Below are 16,599 nucleotides of genomic sequence, written 5' to 3' on the forward strand. Positions count from 1 at the left end.
TGCCTGTCCTTGCCAAACAGGCATCCTCTCTCAAAAAATCTTTAAAAAAAAAAAAAAAGACTAAAAAAAAAAAAAAAAAAAAAAAAACTTTTAGGAGGGTGAGTTGAGCTTGCCAATAGGAGAATGTGGAGTCAGAGGCCTGAGGTGCCCAGGGAAATTGACACGGGTCCCTCTCTTAACTTCTGCCTGCCCTCCCTAGCTGTCACCTGGCTCAGCCTCCTTGGTGGAGCTTGAATGAGTAAAAACCTTGAAACTGTGCCAACCTGGATCCTCTGCCAAAAAGAGCCGGAAATTGTATTACATTAGGGAGAGCGCTTGCTCCTTGGCTCTGGCTCATGCGAGGGCGTGTGGATGCGCACTTGTCTGCCTCTCCACACGATGAACGCAGTTTGCACAAACGGTCTTTCCAGTGCCCGCCTCGTGCTCTCTCCTCTGCAGCCCCAGTCCTGAGTGGACATACTCCTCAGCGTCCAAGGACCCCGAAGCCCACCTTGGAGACCGTCACAAGTTCAAGTCCACCTTGGGATTGTATATGAACCTCCTCCCACCTTAAAACAATAAAAGGTCTTGCGGGACAGTGGTGGCGCACGCCAGGTGGATTTCTGAGTTCGTTGCCAGCCTGGTCTTCAGGGTGAGTTTCAGGGCTACATAGAGAAACCCTGTCTTGGAAAACCAAACCAACCAAACTAACAAACAAACAATAAAAGGGCAGGAGGGATGGCTCAGTGACTAGAGTAAAGGTACCAGCCTTGTAAGCCTGATGAAGAGAGAGCCCAGAACCTATGCAAAAAAGTGAATGCAGGGCTGGTGAGATGGCTCAGCGGGTAAGAGCACTCGACTGCTCTTCCAAGGGTCCTGAGTTCAAATCCCAGCAACCATATGGTGGCTCACAACCATCCTTAACGAGATCTGACTCCCTCTTCTGGAGTGTCTGAAGACAGCTACAGTGTACTTACATTAAATAAATAAATAAATAAATAAATCTTTAAAAAAAAAAAAAAGTGAATGCAGCTGGGTGGTGGCGGCAGCCGCAGCACACTCCTTTAATTCCAGCACTCAGAGTCAGACAGAGGTGGGTGGATCTCCGACGTGTGCCACCACGCCCAGCTTGATTTTTCGAGACAGGGTTTCTCTGTGTAGCCCTCGCTGTCCTGGAACTCACTCTGTTCCAGTTCGAGACCAGGCTGGCCTCGAACTCAGAAATTTACCTGCCTCTGCCTCCCCAGTGCTGGGATTAAAGGAATGCACCACCACTGCCTGGCGATCTCCGAGTTTGAGCTGGTCTACAGAGTTACAGGACAGATATACAGGGAAACAATGTCTCGAAAAATCCAATATATGCGGCAGCATGAATCTGCAATCCCAGCATGCCAAGAGGCAAGATGAGAGGCAGAGACAGGAGAACTTGCCCAGAAGTTCAAGGCCAGTGAGCCTTGACCACACAGCACTACAAAAGCCAAGGAAATCCTGGTATCAATAAGATATAAAGGGAGAGCCGACTCCCAAAAGTTGACCTCTGATACACACGCGCACGCGCACACACAATCGCACAGGCACACACATGCATGTGCACATGCACGCATACATACAAGCACACATATGCACGCACGCGCGCGCACACACACACCACACACACACATACACATTTTTTTAATTATTAAAATATTCTGGGGTTACAGAAACAATTCCAGGAAGACTGGAGAGAGCCAAGGCCGTGGCTGCACACGCTGAGGCCCCGGTGCACATTGGAGAGTCTTTGACCGTGTGCCCTGGGTCATCTCCCACACTCCTGAAGGAAGCTCGTGAGTGGCTGCCCTGTTCCAGGCTGCCCCCCTCTCACCTCGGGACAGTTCTGAGTTACTGTCTGGAGGTTTGGACTCCAAGGAACGCTCGGCTAACAAACTCCTCTGGAAGTTCACCGACAAGGGGCTTACCTGAATTGGCCAGAGAATGACGTTCATGTCCCCGTGGACACCCTGAAGAGAGTACATGGAGCCGCTACCCCCAGTGGTGATGGAAAGCAAGGTCTTCTTATTCTGGAAGAGAAAACAAGTGTCACCGGCTCCTCTCCTGGGTCCCAGTGAGTTAATGAACGAGGGAGCCTCAGGGGAGAAGAGTGAATAAAGCCACCCTATCGGGGCTATTATTTCAGGCTTCAGGTCCTCTGCCACCTCAGCATGACTCTGCACATGTTCCAACTGTGGCTGGGACCAGCATGTGGCTGTGGATAGCCATGGCTACAGCACAAATCAACTCACTCAAAACTTTAGGAGACAGCTGGGTATGATGGCTCACGATTTTAACCCCAGCGCTCAGGAGACAGAGGGAGGTGGGTCTCTCTTGAGTGAGTTCCAAGCCAGCCAGGGCTTCATCATAAGACCCTGTGCCAATTTTTATAAATTTACTTTAAAAAAAAAAAAAAAAAAAAAAAAGTCGAGGCTGGAGAGATGCCTCGGTGGTTGTAAGTCCTGGCTGCTTCTCCAGAAGATCCAGATACAATTCCCAGCACCCAGATGGCAGCTCACAACTGTAACGCCTGTTCCAGGGGAATCTAACACCCTCATTTCAGACATACAAGCAGGCAAAACACCAATGTACATAAAATAAGAATAAATACATGTTTAAAAATCTTTTTGTTTTGTTTTCTTTTTGTTTTTGTTTTGTTTTTTTTTTTTTTGAGACAGGGTTTCTCTGTGTAGCCCTGGCTGTCCTGGAACTCACTCTGTAGACCAGGCTGGCCTCGAACTCAGAAATCCACCTGCCTCTGCCTCCCGAGTGCTGGGATTAAAGTCGTGCGCCACCATGCCCAGCCAAAAAAAAAAAAAAAAGTCTAAAGATAGTTCTTGTCACCATTTGGCCTCCAAACAAGAAAGATTCTTAGGTTTTATTCAGACAGGATCTCATGTAGTCCAGGCTAGCCTAAAAACTCACCAAGTAGCTGAGGATAGCCTTGAACTCCTGATCTTCCTGCCTTTCCCACCCAAATGGGATTTGAGGTGTCCGTCACCAACCAAGTCAGTAAGGTTTTTCCATTTTGACTTTTACTACGGAAAAATCTCAAGCATGAAGAGGCAAGGATAACAAAAATAAAATAAAATAATAAAATAAAATAAAATCTGCCAAACAACTTGAAGTCTAGTTTCCCTCTCCTACGCCAGCCACTCATTAATTCCCTCAACACTTACTTTTTTAAGTTGGTTTTTTTTTTTCGTTTTTGTTTCTGGAACACTTTAAAACAAGGTCCAAAGACTGGTGAGATGGCTTAGCTGGTAAAGTCACTTGCCACCAAGCCTGACAACCTGAGTCTGATCTCCCGTCTGCAACTTGTCCCCTGCCTTCCACATAGACACAGTGGCAGGCGTGTGTCCCTCCCACACACAGGCATAAATAGCCGTCTGGAGAGATGGAATGGAGTGAAGAGCACTGACTGCTCTTCAGAAGGCCCAGGTTCAGTCCCAGCACCCAAGGTGGCTCACAACTGTCCTGTGACCCCCTTTTCTGGACTCCTCGGTCACTGCACACATGTGGTACACAGTCATATAAACAGGCAAAACACCCATATACATAAAAGAATAAGTAAATATAAAAAAGAATTGAGCTGCCGGGCAGTGATAGTGCATGCCTTTAATCCCAACACTTGGGAGGCAGAGGCAGGCAGATTTCTGAGTTCAAGGCCAGTCTGGTCTACAGAGTGAGTTCCAAGACAGCCAGGGCTACACAGAGAAACCCTGTCTTTAAAAAAAAACAAAAAACAAAAAAACATTGTGTCGAAAAAACACTCAAAAACACTCATATACATACATAAAATAGGTAAATGTAGAAAAAAAATTGAGCAAGTCCAAAACATCCTGTCATTTGATTTATAAGAGCAATACAATGCGTCCTCCCTGGTCTTAAGAGTCCATCTGTGCACTCAGGACAGAGTCTACTCAGGAGATGGCCAACGGTTCACCTACCTGGAAAGGGCCCTTGTCGTACATGGCAGCATATGAGTAGGCAAATCCTGCCACGAACACTCTCTCAAACCATCCTTTCAGAATGGCGGGCACCCCAATCCACTGCAATGGGAACTGTGGGGCAGAAGACCAAGAAGTCAGATCGCGGTTTCTCTCTCTCTCTCTCTCTCTCTCTCTCTCTCTCTCTCTCTCTCTCTCACACACACACACACACACACACACACACACACACACACACGCACGCACACAAATACTCAAAGCATATCAGCTCAGCTGCACACCCTCTGACTGACATCACTAAGAATGCAGAGGGCCCCAGGCCCATAAGGAAAAATACTGCAGGCGCCGCTTTCTTGCTTTCTTTCTTTTTTTGTTTGTTTGTTTGTTTGTTTGTTTGTTTTTCAAGACAGGGTTTCTCTGTGTAGCCCTGGCTGTCCTGGAACTCACTCTGTAGACCAGGCTGGCCTTGAACTCAGAAATTCGCCTGCCTCTGCCTCCCAAGTGCTGGGATTAAAGGGGTGTGCCACCACCGCCTGGTGAGACACCACTTTCTTATGATTTCTGTCCTATGTGATACCTGAAATATCACCAGGTCTGCAGCTTCCAGCTTCTTCTGTTCAGACACAATATCAGGGCTCAGGCGTCCTTCCTTATATGCTAGAGATGTCTCGGAAGGATACTGAAAGTTCTCCGAGTCCTTCAGCTCACCTGTTGGGTAGCAAGAGCAATGGGACTGAGGCTGGGCCACGGGGGTCCGCTGCCAACGGAGAGAGACGGTTCTTACCTGTGATGTCATTTCTGGAAATGATGGGGTTGAAGTTCATAGCATAGAGGTCAGATTCGAGTACCTCCCATCCTTTCTTCTTCAGGGCCTCTACGGCAGCCTCCTTCATGGCGTAATTGAATGATGTCTTCTCTGAATGGGCCAGTACAATCAGGGCTCTTCTCACTGTTTAGACATATGTGAGGCATGGAAAGAAAATCCAAACAGGACAGGTGAGTCCCTAAAGTGCTTGGGATCAGACATGTTTCCCACCTTCGTTTCTCAGCCTGGGGAACAGTGGCTAGCATTATCAACTAAACGTCTTTCATCTGAAAATCTAAAGTTGAGGCTGGTGAGATGGCTCAGCAGCTAAGGGCACTTCCTGCCAAGTCGGATATTCTGAGTTCAATCCCCAGGACCCACCTGGTGGAAGGAGAGAACCAACTTCTGAAGTCATCCCGAACTCCACACAGAACACACACACACACATACACTCTCTCTAAATGTAATCAAAAAACATTTTTTTTTGAAAATTTGAAGTCTAGAGGTATTGCTGTAGTTGATTAATCTGCTCTACCTCTCCAGCAGTGGCTCTGTGGGTTCCTCGGACGAGCTACCTCAATGCTCTAGAATCTCAAATGAAAGACACACACACACACACACACACACACAGAGCCTTCTATTTTAAAGAAACAGTTATTTATTTTAAATATATGAGTACACTGTAGCTGTACAGATGGTTGTGAGCCACCAGGTAGTTGCTAAGAATTGAACTCAGGACCTCTGCTCGCTCTGGCCCTCTTGCTCAGGCCCAAAGATTTTTGGGTGTTTTTGTTTGTTTGTTTGTTTGTTTGTTTTTCAAGACAGGGTTTCTCTGTGTAGCCCTGGCAGTCCTGGAACTCACTCTGTAGACCAGGCTCAAAAATCTGCCTGCCTCAATTTATTTATTACTATATAGAAGTAAATTGTAACTGTCTTTAGACACACCACACGAAGAGGGCATCGGATCCCATTACAGGTGGTTGTGAGCCACCATGTGGTTGCTGGGATTTGAACTCAGGACCTCTGGAAGGGCAGTCAGTGCTCTTAACTGCTGAGCCATCTCACCAGACCCCCCAGCCTTCTATTTTAATCCTCCATGCTGGTAGCACACTCTCCCCTCTGATATTCCTGAATTATTACTTACGAAAACCTTTATTCCCGGCTGCCCCATACCCAGGCCTGCAGCCCTCCTGGGCCACAATCTCCAACTCCTACATGTTGGCAGTCTCTCTGCCCTGTAGCTCTCAAGTCTGATCCTTCCCCTTCCCCCAGCGTGGCGGTACTAAATCCTTCTTCCCTGGGTTCCCTTGCCTCAGTCCCCTGCCCAGCCATCCACCGTTGACAACTTTATTTGCCAATCAGAACCAGCTGAGGGCAGGGACCCTCAGCGTCTTACATGCAGATGTGATCCTGTAATTGGTGGTGGTGGCGGCGGTGGCAGTGCACGCCTTTAATCCCAGCACTTGGGAGGCAGAGGCAGGCGGATTTCTGAGTTCGAGCCCAGCCTGGTCTACAGAGTGAGTTCCAGGACAGTCAGGACTATACAGAGAAACCCTGTCTTGAAAAACCAAAAATAAATAAATAAATAAAATAAAAAAATAAAAAAATAAACCAGTCCTTACAGGCTCAAGGGTTGGAAACTTAGTCCCCAGCCTGTGGTGGTACTTCAGAAGGTGGCAGAACTTGGGGAACAGAGGTTGGAGGCTGGAGTAAGGGCGAGGCTGACTGGAGTAGTGAGTCCCTAGGGGCATGCTTCTGAAGATTAGATCTGGCCCTCTGCGTGTTGGCTTCTCTCCCTGTCTGCCTTGAGGTGAGAAGCCTCTACCACAAGCTCTGGGACCCCTTCTGCTCACAGCTATGCAAAGTAACTAATAAAAATGGAAAGAGGTTCTCTTCCTCCTCCTCCCGCTTCTCCCCCTCCTCCTCCTCCCTCTCCTTTTTCTGGATGAGCCTCTTTCTCTCTCCCTCCCCTACTCCTCCCTTCCCCATGGTGACTCCCCTGGCCTTGGTCCTTGGGGCCAGTGAACTCACCCACCTGACAGCAGCTTCCCAATTTAAAAAAAAAAAAAAAAAGGAAAGGAGGTAAAGATGTCAAAGCCTCAAGACCGAGTGTGAACATGGTGGCCAACGCCTTGGGGAACCGAGTGTGAACATGGTGGCCAACGCCTTGGGGAACCGAGTGTGAACGTGGTGGCCAGTGCCCTGGGGAACCAAGTGTGAACATGGTGGCCAACGCCCTGGGGAATGTGGTGGCCAGCGCCCTGGGGAACGTGGTGGCCAGCGCCCTGGGGAACCGTGAGAGAGGCTCCAGGAAGCGGCAGAGGGCCTTTTACTTCAGGTGCATTTTGTTCCCTGGACTGTTCTTGGATGTGATTTCCTGCCTCCTGTGACAGACGCTTACATTCAATTTATAAGACATGTGTATTCTTGTTGGATGTTGTAACAGCTATAGAACCCAACGTGGTTGGAAGGATTTGCCAAGTGTTGTCTTTAGATGACCCGAATCTGGTTTCCCAGATATAATCCATAGCATGTGCCAGGTAATTGTGCTTAAATTGCTCTGTGCTGAGAAAGTTCTAGAAAGGGCTGCTCTGCTAACATTTAGTATCTGCTTACTGGTGTTTATTTTTACACGTGTTTCTGATCAGGTTTTTCTAAACTCACCCTTGGATCACTGCTTTCTGTGTTACATACTTGTGTAAATGTGCACTGAACCTGAAGTAAGGTTTTCTCCAGCGTGAGACTGTATTCCAACCTATTCTTTGAGGCCTTCAAATCCCAGGTCTCCCTGACAGATCTGCAGAGATTCCAAAACTGATGCTCAGACCCCACGTAAGTGGCCAGGGTTATCCTCAGGTCTTCACATAAATGCTGTGGCACTTATACACACACACAGATACAGGCACACACCTGCACGCAGGTACACACACAGGTACACACAGAGGCACACAGGTACATACACACACAGATAAAGGCACACGCATGCACACAGGTACACAAACACACACACAGAGATACAGGCACACACATGCACACAGGTTCACAGGCACACAAACACACACACACAGACACAGGCACACACATGCACATAGGTACACACACAGGCACACACAGATACAGGCACACACATACACACACAGATACAGGCACACACATGCACACAGGTACACAAAGGCACACAAACATACACACATATAGGCACACACTCACACAGGCACACACACAGGCACATACAGGTATAGGCACACACATGCACAGAGGTACTCACAGGCACACACACACACACACACACACACACGGGTACACAGACACACATACACACAGGCATACACACACATACTGGTACACACATACACAGGCACACACCACTCTAATAATAACAAATACATTTCAAAAATAAAATTGAAATGGAAGGAAGGGATGAGCAAGAAGAATAAAGAATGCATTCTGAGTCCGTGAGAAATTAGTGTCTACTGATGCTGGCTTCCCTTCTCCCCCTCCCCCCCCCAAAAAAAAAAACAAAAAAAAAAAAACAGAATTTCTCTGTGTAGCCCTGGCTTTCCTGGAACACAGGCTGGCTGCCTCTGTCTCCACCTCCCCAGAGCTGGGATTAAAGGTATACATCACCACCGCCTGACAATGGTGGCATATTTAATTGACCACTGACATGAAAATAAAATGATCTCCCTAGAAAATCAGTAGAATGGTCAGGGATAATTGACTAGGTTACAAAAGGAACCTCTGGGTGCTGTAGGTCTAGAGAGTTCCTTGAGCTAGTGTTAAATAATTATTTCTTAAGGATTTATTTTTATGCATGTATTGATGTGGGTGTTACCTCTGGAGGCCAGAAGAGGGGGGTGGACCCCTAGAGCTGAAGTTACAGGTATTTGTAGGGTACCCTGCCTGGGCTTACGAGGTCTGAACTTTGGTCCCTGGATCTGAAGTCTGGTCCTCAGGATTACGCAGCAAATGCTCTTAACTCCATCAGCATTCCAGCCCCTAGTTTTCATTTGAATTATTCCATAAACAGAAATAACCTCCGGGGTAATGAAAGACCTCAGTGTTTGTTTGGGGATGAGCTTGGAAACACACCAGGAATTCCTGTTAGCACGCTAGCCAACACCAGCTTCTGCTCTGCCTTGCATCTCCCCATCTAGTGGGTCGGCACCTGCTTTCTGTTTTATGCTGGGGTTTGAATCTGGAACCTCATACTCGCTACAACCGAGCCCCACAGCCCCAGCGTGATCTTGCCAGTGCCTCTTGTCCCCTGCTCTGATGGGCTGCCAAGAAACAGATGAATTGTTCGTTGCTCCACGAATCCTGAAACGGAGGAGAACTTGCTCCCCCCTCCCCGCCCCCCACACGCACCTGTGCCTGATTTCCACTCCATTTACCCCCTGAAATGCTCAGGTCATCAGACACCAAGCTCCCAGCTGTACCACATTGTTAACTGGGCACCTATTACATACTGTAGGGGCCAGGGACCTGGGCTTCATTTCTGTGGAGCCCAAACTTCACAAAAAGTCATTTTTTATTGAAATTAGGCCAAGCGTGGTAGTGGAAGCCTTGAATCTTAGCACTGGGGAGGCTGAGACAGATCTCTGTGAACTCAAGGCCAGCCTGGTCTACATAGTGAGTTCCAGGACAGCCAGGGCTATGTAGAAAGACCCTGTCGGGGCTAGAGAAATGGTTCAGAGGTTAAGAGCATTGACTGCTTTTCTGAAGGTCCTGAGTTCAAATCCCAGAGACCACATGGTGGCTCACAACCATCTGTAATGAGATCGGATGCCCTCTTCTGGAGTGTCTGAAGACAGCTACAGTGTACTTACATATAAAAAATAAATAATTAGAAAAGAAGAAAGGAAGGAAGGAAGAAGGAAAGAAGGAAGAAAGAGAGAGAAAGGAAACAATTTTTAAATTTTAGCATTTACTTATTTTACAGGTATGGGTGTTTTGTTTGCACATATGCCTGTGCAACGGATGCCTGGTACCCTCAGAAGGACTGGAATTACCAAAAGTTTTGGCTCCCACGTGAACACTGGGGATCAAGCCCAGGCTCTGCAAGGGCAGCCTGTGTGCTTAACCAATGAGCGGCCTCTCCACCCTGATATTGTTTGTTTGTTTTGTTGTGGGTTTTCTTTTGTTTGTTTCTCTGAGACAAGGTCTCATTGTGTGGCCTTGGTTGCCCTGGAACTTGTTACTTCTACCTCCCGAGTGCTTTTAAATTACATTATTTGTTCTTTCAGAGTGTGTGTGTGTGTGTGTGTGTGTGTGTGTGTGTGTGTCTTAGGCAGAACTTGCAGGAGTTGGAGTTGGTTCTCTCTTTCCATGTGGGTCCCAAGGAGGGAACCCAGGTCATCAAGCCTGGTAGCAGGTCCCTTTATCCAATAACATTCTTGGCAACCCTGACTCTAAATTTGGGTAGCTGAAGTTATCTGGACCGGCCCCAGGAAACAAATCTCCCTCCAGAATCCAGCCTAGTCTTGCTTTCAGTCTCCCTCCCCCACCCCCACCTGAAAGCTTCAGTGCTTCCCAACCCTCTGCAGGGAACTTCAGGGGAGACCTCCATCAGACTGGCCCATAGTGGCTTCCATCAGACAGACAGTGGCCTCCATCAGACAGTGGCCTGTAGTGGGTGGCATTTTCTTAGTTAGAGATTGATTTGGGGAGGGTCAGCTCCCTGTGATTGGTGTCACCCTTGGGCAGGTGCCACTCACTGGGTTGTGTAAGAGAACAGGTTGAAAAGGTCACAGAGAGCAAGCCAGTAAGCAGAGTTCTCCTCTCCAGGTTCCTGCCTCGATTTCCCTCAGTGATGAACTAGGGCCCAGAGCTGTCAGCTGAAACACACCCTTTCCTTCTCCGCTTGCTTTTGGTTGGCAGCGACAGAGAACAGACTAGATTGCCAGTATTACAGCCTATGGGTGTCATTTTTCTGTTTTAGTTTTTTTTTTTTTTGGTTTTTCGAGACAGGGTTTCCCTGTATAGCTCTGGCTGTCCTGGAACTCACTTTGTAGACCAGGCTGGCCTCGAACTCAGAAATCCACCTACATCTGCCTCCCGAGTGCTGGGATTAAAGGCATGCGCCACCACGCCCGGCTCTGTTTTAGTTTTTATTTTGTCAACCTTCTACTCTAATTTGTAAATTAAATTTAGCCTGGCCTGGGCACACACCTGCACTGGGGCGCAGAGGCAGGAGGATCAGATGTTCAAGGTCAGCCTAGACCAAATCGAGTTTGAAGCTAGTCTGGTCAAAATGAATGAGTGGATGAACGGATGGATGAATAAACAAACACTGAACTGAACTGAATCACAAGTGTGGGAGTGTAAGATAAATATAATAATGCTTGTGCTCTGTGCTGTCTGCGGCTCCGGCTTGGAACATTTATCCCTCATGCATAAATGGAGACCAAAGCAGCCTTACCAGCTGTTCAAAACCCTCCCTCGCTGGCTTTCCCAGCAACTCATCACAGAGCTTAGAGAACACTGGGATGGCCCTGTACAATGGCAGAAACATCCTTCCCTCAAAAAAAAAAAAAAAGGGGGGGGGGGAAACAAACTCCAAAAAAGTTACAGTCCCGCCCCAATGGAGGAAACACTATCTACACCTTATTGCTGCTGAGAATTCAGAGCCAGAACCTGGTGGGAAGTACTTAGCGCTGGAGGCTACTTGGCCAAGAACGTAGTAGATGCCAGTCAAACACTAGACAATAATGTGGCGGTAATAATGTGCCAAGGACTCTCTCCCCTGCCTTCCCCTGAGCTGATGGCAAAGTGAGGAGACTGGCACAAAAATGGACCGATTAGCAAATCGGATTTCCCGCTCCAGGGTCACAATAGAAACTTTCCAGAGCCTGGCAGGCCGGAGCTAGGCTCCGATTCTGTTACACTCCTTCTCAGCTCCGCTCCCTGTGCCCCATCTCCACATCTTCCCGTTTTCTTTCACAAGGTGATGATCCCCCTTTTTTTTAAATCTGCGGTTTGGTTTGTTTGTTTGTTTGTCTGAGACAGTCTCTCTCCACTATGTAGCTCTGACTGTCCTGGAACTGGATCTATAGACCAGGCTAGCTTCAAACTTAAAAGAGATCTGCCTGCCTTTGCCTCCAGAGTGCCACCAAGCCCAGCAGTGGTCCCGGTAAACCGCCTGCTTGCATTTTTAAATGTTAGCAATGTATTTCCAAATGGTTAAATACTATCTGGCCTAGGCTGGGGATGTGCACAGAGCTCGGGTGGTAGAGAGTAGGTCTAGCATGCAGGAAGTCCTGGTTTCAATTCAATTCCCAGAGCCGTATAAATCAGGCGTGGTGATGAACACTTACAATCCCGGCACTTAGTCAGTGGAGGCAATAAGATCCTAAGTTCAAGGCTATCCTTCACTATACAGCAGCTTTAAGGCCAACCTAGGACACATGTTACCCTTTTTCTAAATAGTCCGAACGAGGTACAGAGAGTGGCCAGCTCTGTTAAGGAACGGTGTAGATGGGGCAATGCTGGAGTTGCCCACGGGTGAACTTGGGCTGCAGAATAATCCGCATCTCTGGCTCTGAGAAGAAGCTCTCCTTCCAGGGACTAACCGAGGCTCATCCAGGTTCCTAACCACTTCACTTTTCCTCTTTGAGGCAAGGAACAAAACTCACAGCAAGCCCCTATATCCTCCTCAGAGTAAATCAGGCTGGAGTTGGTGCCACACTCACCCGCCATGGCTCCAGATGTTGAGGGAGGATCGTAATACCGAACGCTGATTGGCTGAGCAGCTGGTTGCCAGGACGACCCTAAAACTCGTCGGAGAAATCCTCAGGGCTGGCTACAGGCTAGGCTAGTGCGAGCCGAGCGGTGGGGTATGGGTTCAGCGCACGCTTTATATCCTGCTTATGCGGGGCCCAGCCCACTGTGCAGGGCAGCCATCGAGGGCGGGGCTGGATTCCGGAACCCAGAGGCGCTCTGGGGGAAGATACCAAGTTATTGGCAGGGAGAAGCAGTTTGGGGCTGGACTAGGACTCCTGTATATGGAAGTCAAAAGCGTTCTCCGGGAACAAGGGAGTGAGAGAGAATTTGAGGATATGGGGACATCGTGGGCAAATTCATCTGCTCCCTGTCCTAAGACCTCCTGGGTACAAAATGGAAATTTCCAACAGAAAATTTCGAGCTTCGTGGGACCTGCCTACATAACCAGCCCATGCAGATTAGTCCTCATTCAGCCGTGGGAAGTCACCTTTGCACGCTAAGGGAAGGGTGGGGCAGCTAAAAGAATGGGCTCACATTTTGCCGACTCACTGTGACTCTTAGACCAAAAGTTCAGAGAGACTTGTCCTAGTGTGAAATGAATTCGTTTCTTCTGTGTTGCGTTCTGATTCTGCTCTTAGAAACGGCAAAAACTGCCCCCTGGGTGTACACGCTTGTGTCTCCTCAATTTTGCCCCCCCCCCCCCGGCGGTGACCAGGAACTCATCTGTGCGAACCTCTAGGAAGCCAGAGCAAAGCTGGCAGGAGACAGCAGCCACGGGGAAGTATTTCTGTAGCTGCGGGTGAAACTTAATAACTTTACAGGAAGATTTACATCAGAATATAGAACTGAACCAAAAAAAGTTTTAAATCTCAAGTAAAAATTTTGTTTGTGGGGCCTTGGTGGCACACGCCTTTAATCCCAGCAGTTCGGAGCAAGATGCAGGCGGAAATCTGTAAGTTGGAGGCTAACCTGGTCTATGTAGTAAGTTCTAGGACCGTCAAACCTACATTCCAAATCAAAACTGGTAAAGTTACCCTACGGAACTTGTAGGGACTTATCAGGAAGTCAAAGAGAGCTGTTAGGATAACTGACTGCTTTCCCCAGAACCCTTTTTAGTTCCCAACACCTAGTGAGGCTGCCCACAACCACTTGTAACTCAGCTACAGGGGATCCAGCATCCTCATCTGACCTCCATGGGCACACTCAGGCACACACACACACACACACTTTTTTTTTTTTTTTTAATAACAAGCAAGAACCAGGTGTGGTGGTGCACACCTTTAATCCCAGTAAGTACTTGGGAGGCAGAGGCAGGTGGATTTCTGAGTTCCAGGCCAGCCTGGTCTACAGAGTGAGTTCCAGGGGCGGGAAGGATCCGTTAGATCTCAAATCTAGGACAAATGTCTGAGCGTGCCTGTTTAACCTATCGAAACAGACCTGGCCACCAGATTCTCCCAGCATCCCTCAGTCCCTACTTGTTACAGGTTATGACGGGCATACCCTGCCCTATACCCGAAGCTCTCCAGCCCAGGAGCTGGGCTGCCTTCCCCGAGCAGTTCTTCCTCATATGATCTAGCCATTTTGGCTAGATTATATAGTATATAATATACTCCCCCCTTTTTTTTTTAACCTTCCTGGCCTCCTCTTCTGGCTGTCCCCTCCCCATTGTCCTTACAGATGACCCAGCTCAGGGACATGATCTCTCTGGACTCTCCCACGTCTCTACCTCTGGTTAGGCTCTCTCTCTCTCTACAACAAACCTTCCCCACTATACCTAAGAGTAGTCACGTCCTTCTTTCTTATTTTTTTCACTCAGGGTCAGGAGTTCGAGGTTACCCTCAGTATTAAGATCAGGCCATGCTCCACTCTAAGACACTCCTATTGTATAAAAGCAGTGGTACTTCAGGCTGTTCGCTGCCTTAGGAGACTCCATTCTATAAGGACCAATTATAGCGGCTGTCAGTAGCATCCACCAGCACACATTTATAAATGACTTACTCCAGGGGACACATCCTTAGGTTTATGGGGGAGAGATAAAGCTGTAGGGTCCCATGGCATAGCAGACACAGAGGTTCTTATGCTCACAGATAAGCAATAGGGGAACTGAGAATGTTGAACACGCAGGGCTCTCTCTTCAAAGGAAGAGACAGGAAGTAGGTGAGGTTAATAGCCTGGTGACCTTTGTGCTATCAATGTGGCTGAGACCACACCAGATCCTCCCCCTGACCCTTGTCTTGGACTTGTTAGAATCCATCTTATGGCTGTCGTGTGTACTTTACATAGACTTTTGATGTCTTAACCTTTGCATGAAGTTAACTTAACTATCACCAGGAAACTTTTCATCAGACTGTGCTGTGCTTAAATATGCCTATAGTAGGGCTGGAGAAATGGCTCAGTGGTTAAGAGCACTGACTGTTCTTCCAGAGGTCCTGAGTTCAATTCCCAGCAACCACATGGTGGCTCACAACCATCTGTAATGGGATCTGGCACCCTCTTCTGGTGTGTCTGAAGACAACTATAATTGCACTCATATAATAAGATAAATAAATAAATCATTTTAAAATATATGCCTATAGTAAACTATTGGGGTCAGACTCTTGAAGTTTGACCCAACAATAGCTACTGAGTCATGTTGAACTGAACTTCGCATTGGTACTCTGTTGGCTGTGGTATTCAGAGATGCCCGAAGCATGGGTGCATTAAAATCATACCAGGCCCAAGAACTTACCAACACTCCAGACTGAGGAAAGGGTGTGGTTCCCCGACCTGGACTGCATCAGTGATGTTCCCTTACATGGCAACGGCACGGCTCCGCACCAACCTGTCATCTAAGAGTTGGCATATGCGGCCAGAGCTGAGAACTCAGCTATTCTGCTCGGTCCCTCACTGTTGATGCAGCCTACTGTCCGTTCAGCACCTGCTGGCCCACCTGTCTGGATCTGGATCTAACCCGCCGCTGTTCCCTGCTCCTGATGTATTTCTTGCTCTGGGCCCTGTTAAGCCTTCTCACCTCACCGCCGAACTCTGCAGCTTCCTTCTCAAACCCGACGCCAACAGCAGTTCTCCCAGGGGCTCCCTCCAGACTCTAGTCTCCTTCCTTATCTGTCTGTATAGCTTCATTCTCAGCACAGTACTGAAACCCCTTGTGTTGCAGTAAATCTCCAACTTCAATACGCCCGAAAATACAACACCAGGGCAATTCTCAACACCCTCGGGTTCTGTAGCAGCACTTATTCCTTAGCCCAGAAAGAGACAGAGAGAGAGAGAGAGAGACAGACAGACAGACAGACAGACAGAGACAGAGAAACAGAGACAGAGAGATAGACAGAGACAGAGAGATAAAGACAGAGACAGACAGACATAAAGAGGTAGAGCAATAGAGATATATAGAGAGAATATAGAGATAGAGACAGAGAGAAAGAGATAGAGATGGAGATAGAGAGAAATTGAGATGAGCTAGAAGGGGAGGGGTGAGAGACAGAGAGAGATAGAGATAGAGATAGATGATATAGATATAGATATATATTCACTGTGTGATGTGTGATATGAATTAATGTAACTGGAATAAAGCCAGGCAAGTTAGTACATACTTTTAATCCCACCACTTGAGTGCCAGACAGAGGCAGACAGATCTCTGAGTTTAAGGCCAGACTGGTCCACATAGCTAGTGCTAGAACAACAGCAGGGGCTACAGGGCTACATAGTGAGACCCTGTCTCAAAAGCAAAGAAAAAGGGTTGGAATTAAGACCCTGTGTGTGTGTGTGTGTGTGTGTGTGTGTGCACACGCGCGCACGCCTTGGCCAAACTCCCAAAGTAGGGTAGACATGAGAACAGATTGCCATCATTAGAACAGCTCAACTTTCCTGTTATCTGATAAATTCTGACATGGAGGGAAAGACACACGTGCATTTTCCTGTTTCTGGTGACAGGCTAGTGACAGACCCTGTGACGAATCTCAGTGGAGTCTCATCCCGGTCAGGACAAAGCTGAAGTAACACAACAGGATATAAGAGGGAAGAAAGAAATATCCAGGACAGTCAGGGCTATACAGAGAAACCCTGTCTCGAAAAACCAAAAAAAAAAAAAAAAAAAAAAAAAAAAAAAAAAAAAAAAAA

At 47.8% G+C, this 16,599-nt stretch overlaps 1 protein-coding gene across 1 annotated transcript in view; it reads right to left on the reverse strand.

The window, feature by feature from the left end:
- Window positions 1-12,668, reverse strand: part of Nqo1 (NAD(P)H quinone dehydrogenase 1) — a 14,069-nt gene extending 1,401 nt beyond the window's left edge. Inside the window, exons 1-5 of the mRNA XM_021220562.2 lie at window positions 12,453-12,668; window positions 4,741-4,905; window positions 4,534-4,664; window positions 3,957-4,070; window positions 1,935-2,036 (exon numbers count right to left, since the gene is read on the reverse strand). Of these exons, the coding sequence (XP_021076221.1) occupies window positions 1,935-2,036; window positions 3,957-4,070; window positions 4,534-4,664; window positions 4,741-4,905; window positions 12,453-12,459 (519 nt within the window). The 5' untranslated portion in view covers window positions 12,460-12,668. The remainder of the gene's footprint in view (window positions 1-1,934; window positions 2,037-3,956; window positions 4,071-4,533; window positions 4,665-4,740; window positions 4,906-12,452) is intronic.
- Window positions 12,669-16,599: the final 3,931 nt, after the last annotated feature.

The sequence above is a fragment of the Mus pahari genome, chromosome 20, assembly GCF_900095145.1.
Source record: "Mus pahari chromosome 20, PAHARI_EIJ_v1.1, whole genome shotgun sequence".
Classification (NCBI taxonomy): domain Eukaryota; kingdom Metazoa; phylum Chordata; class Mammalia; order Rodentia; family Muridae; genus Mus; species Mus pahari.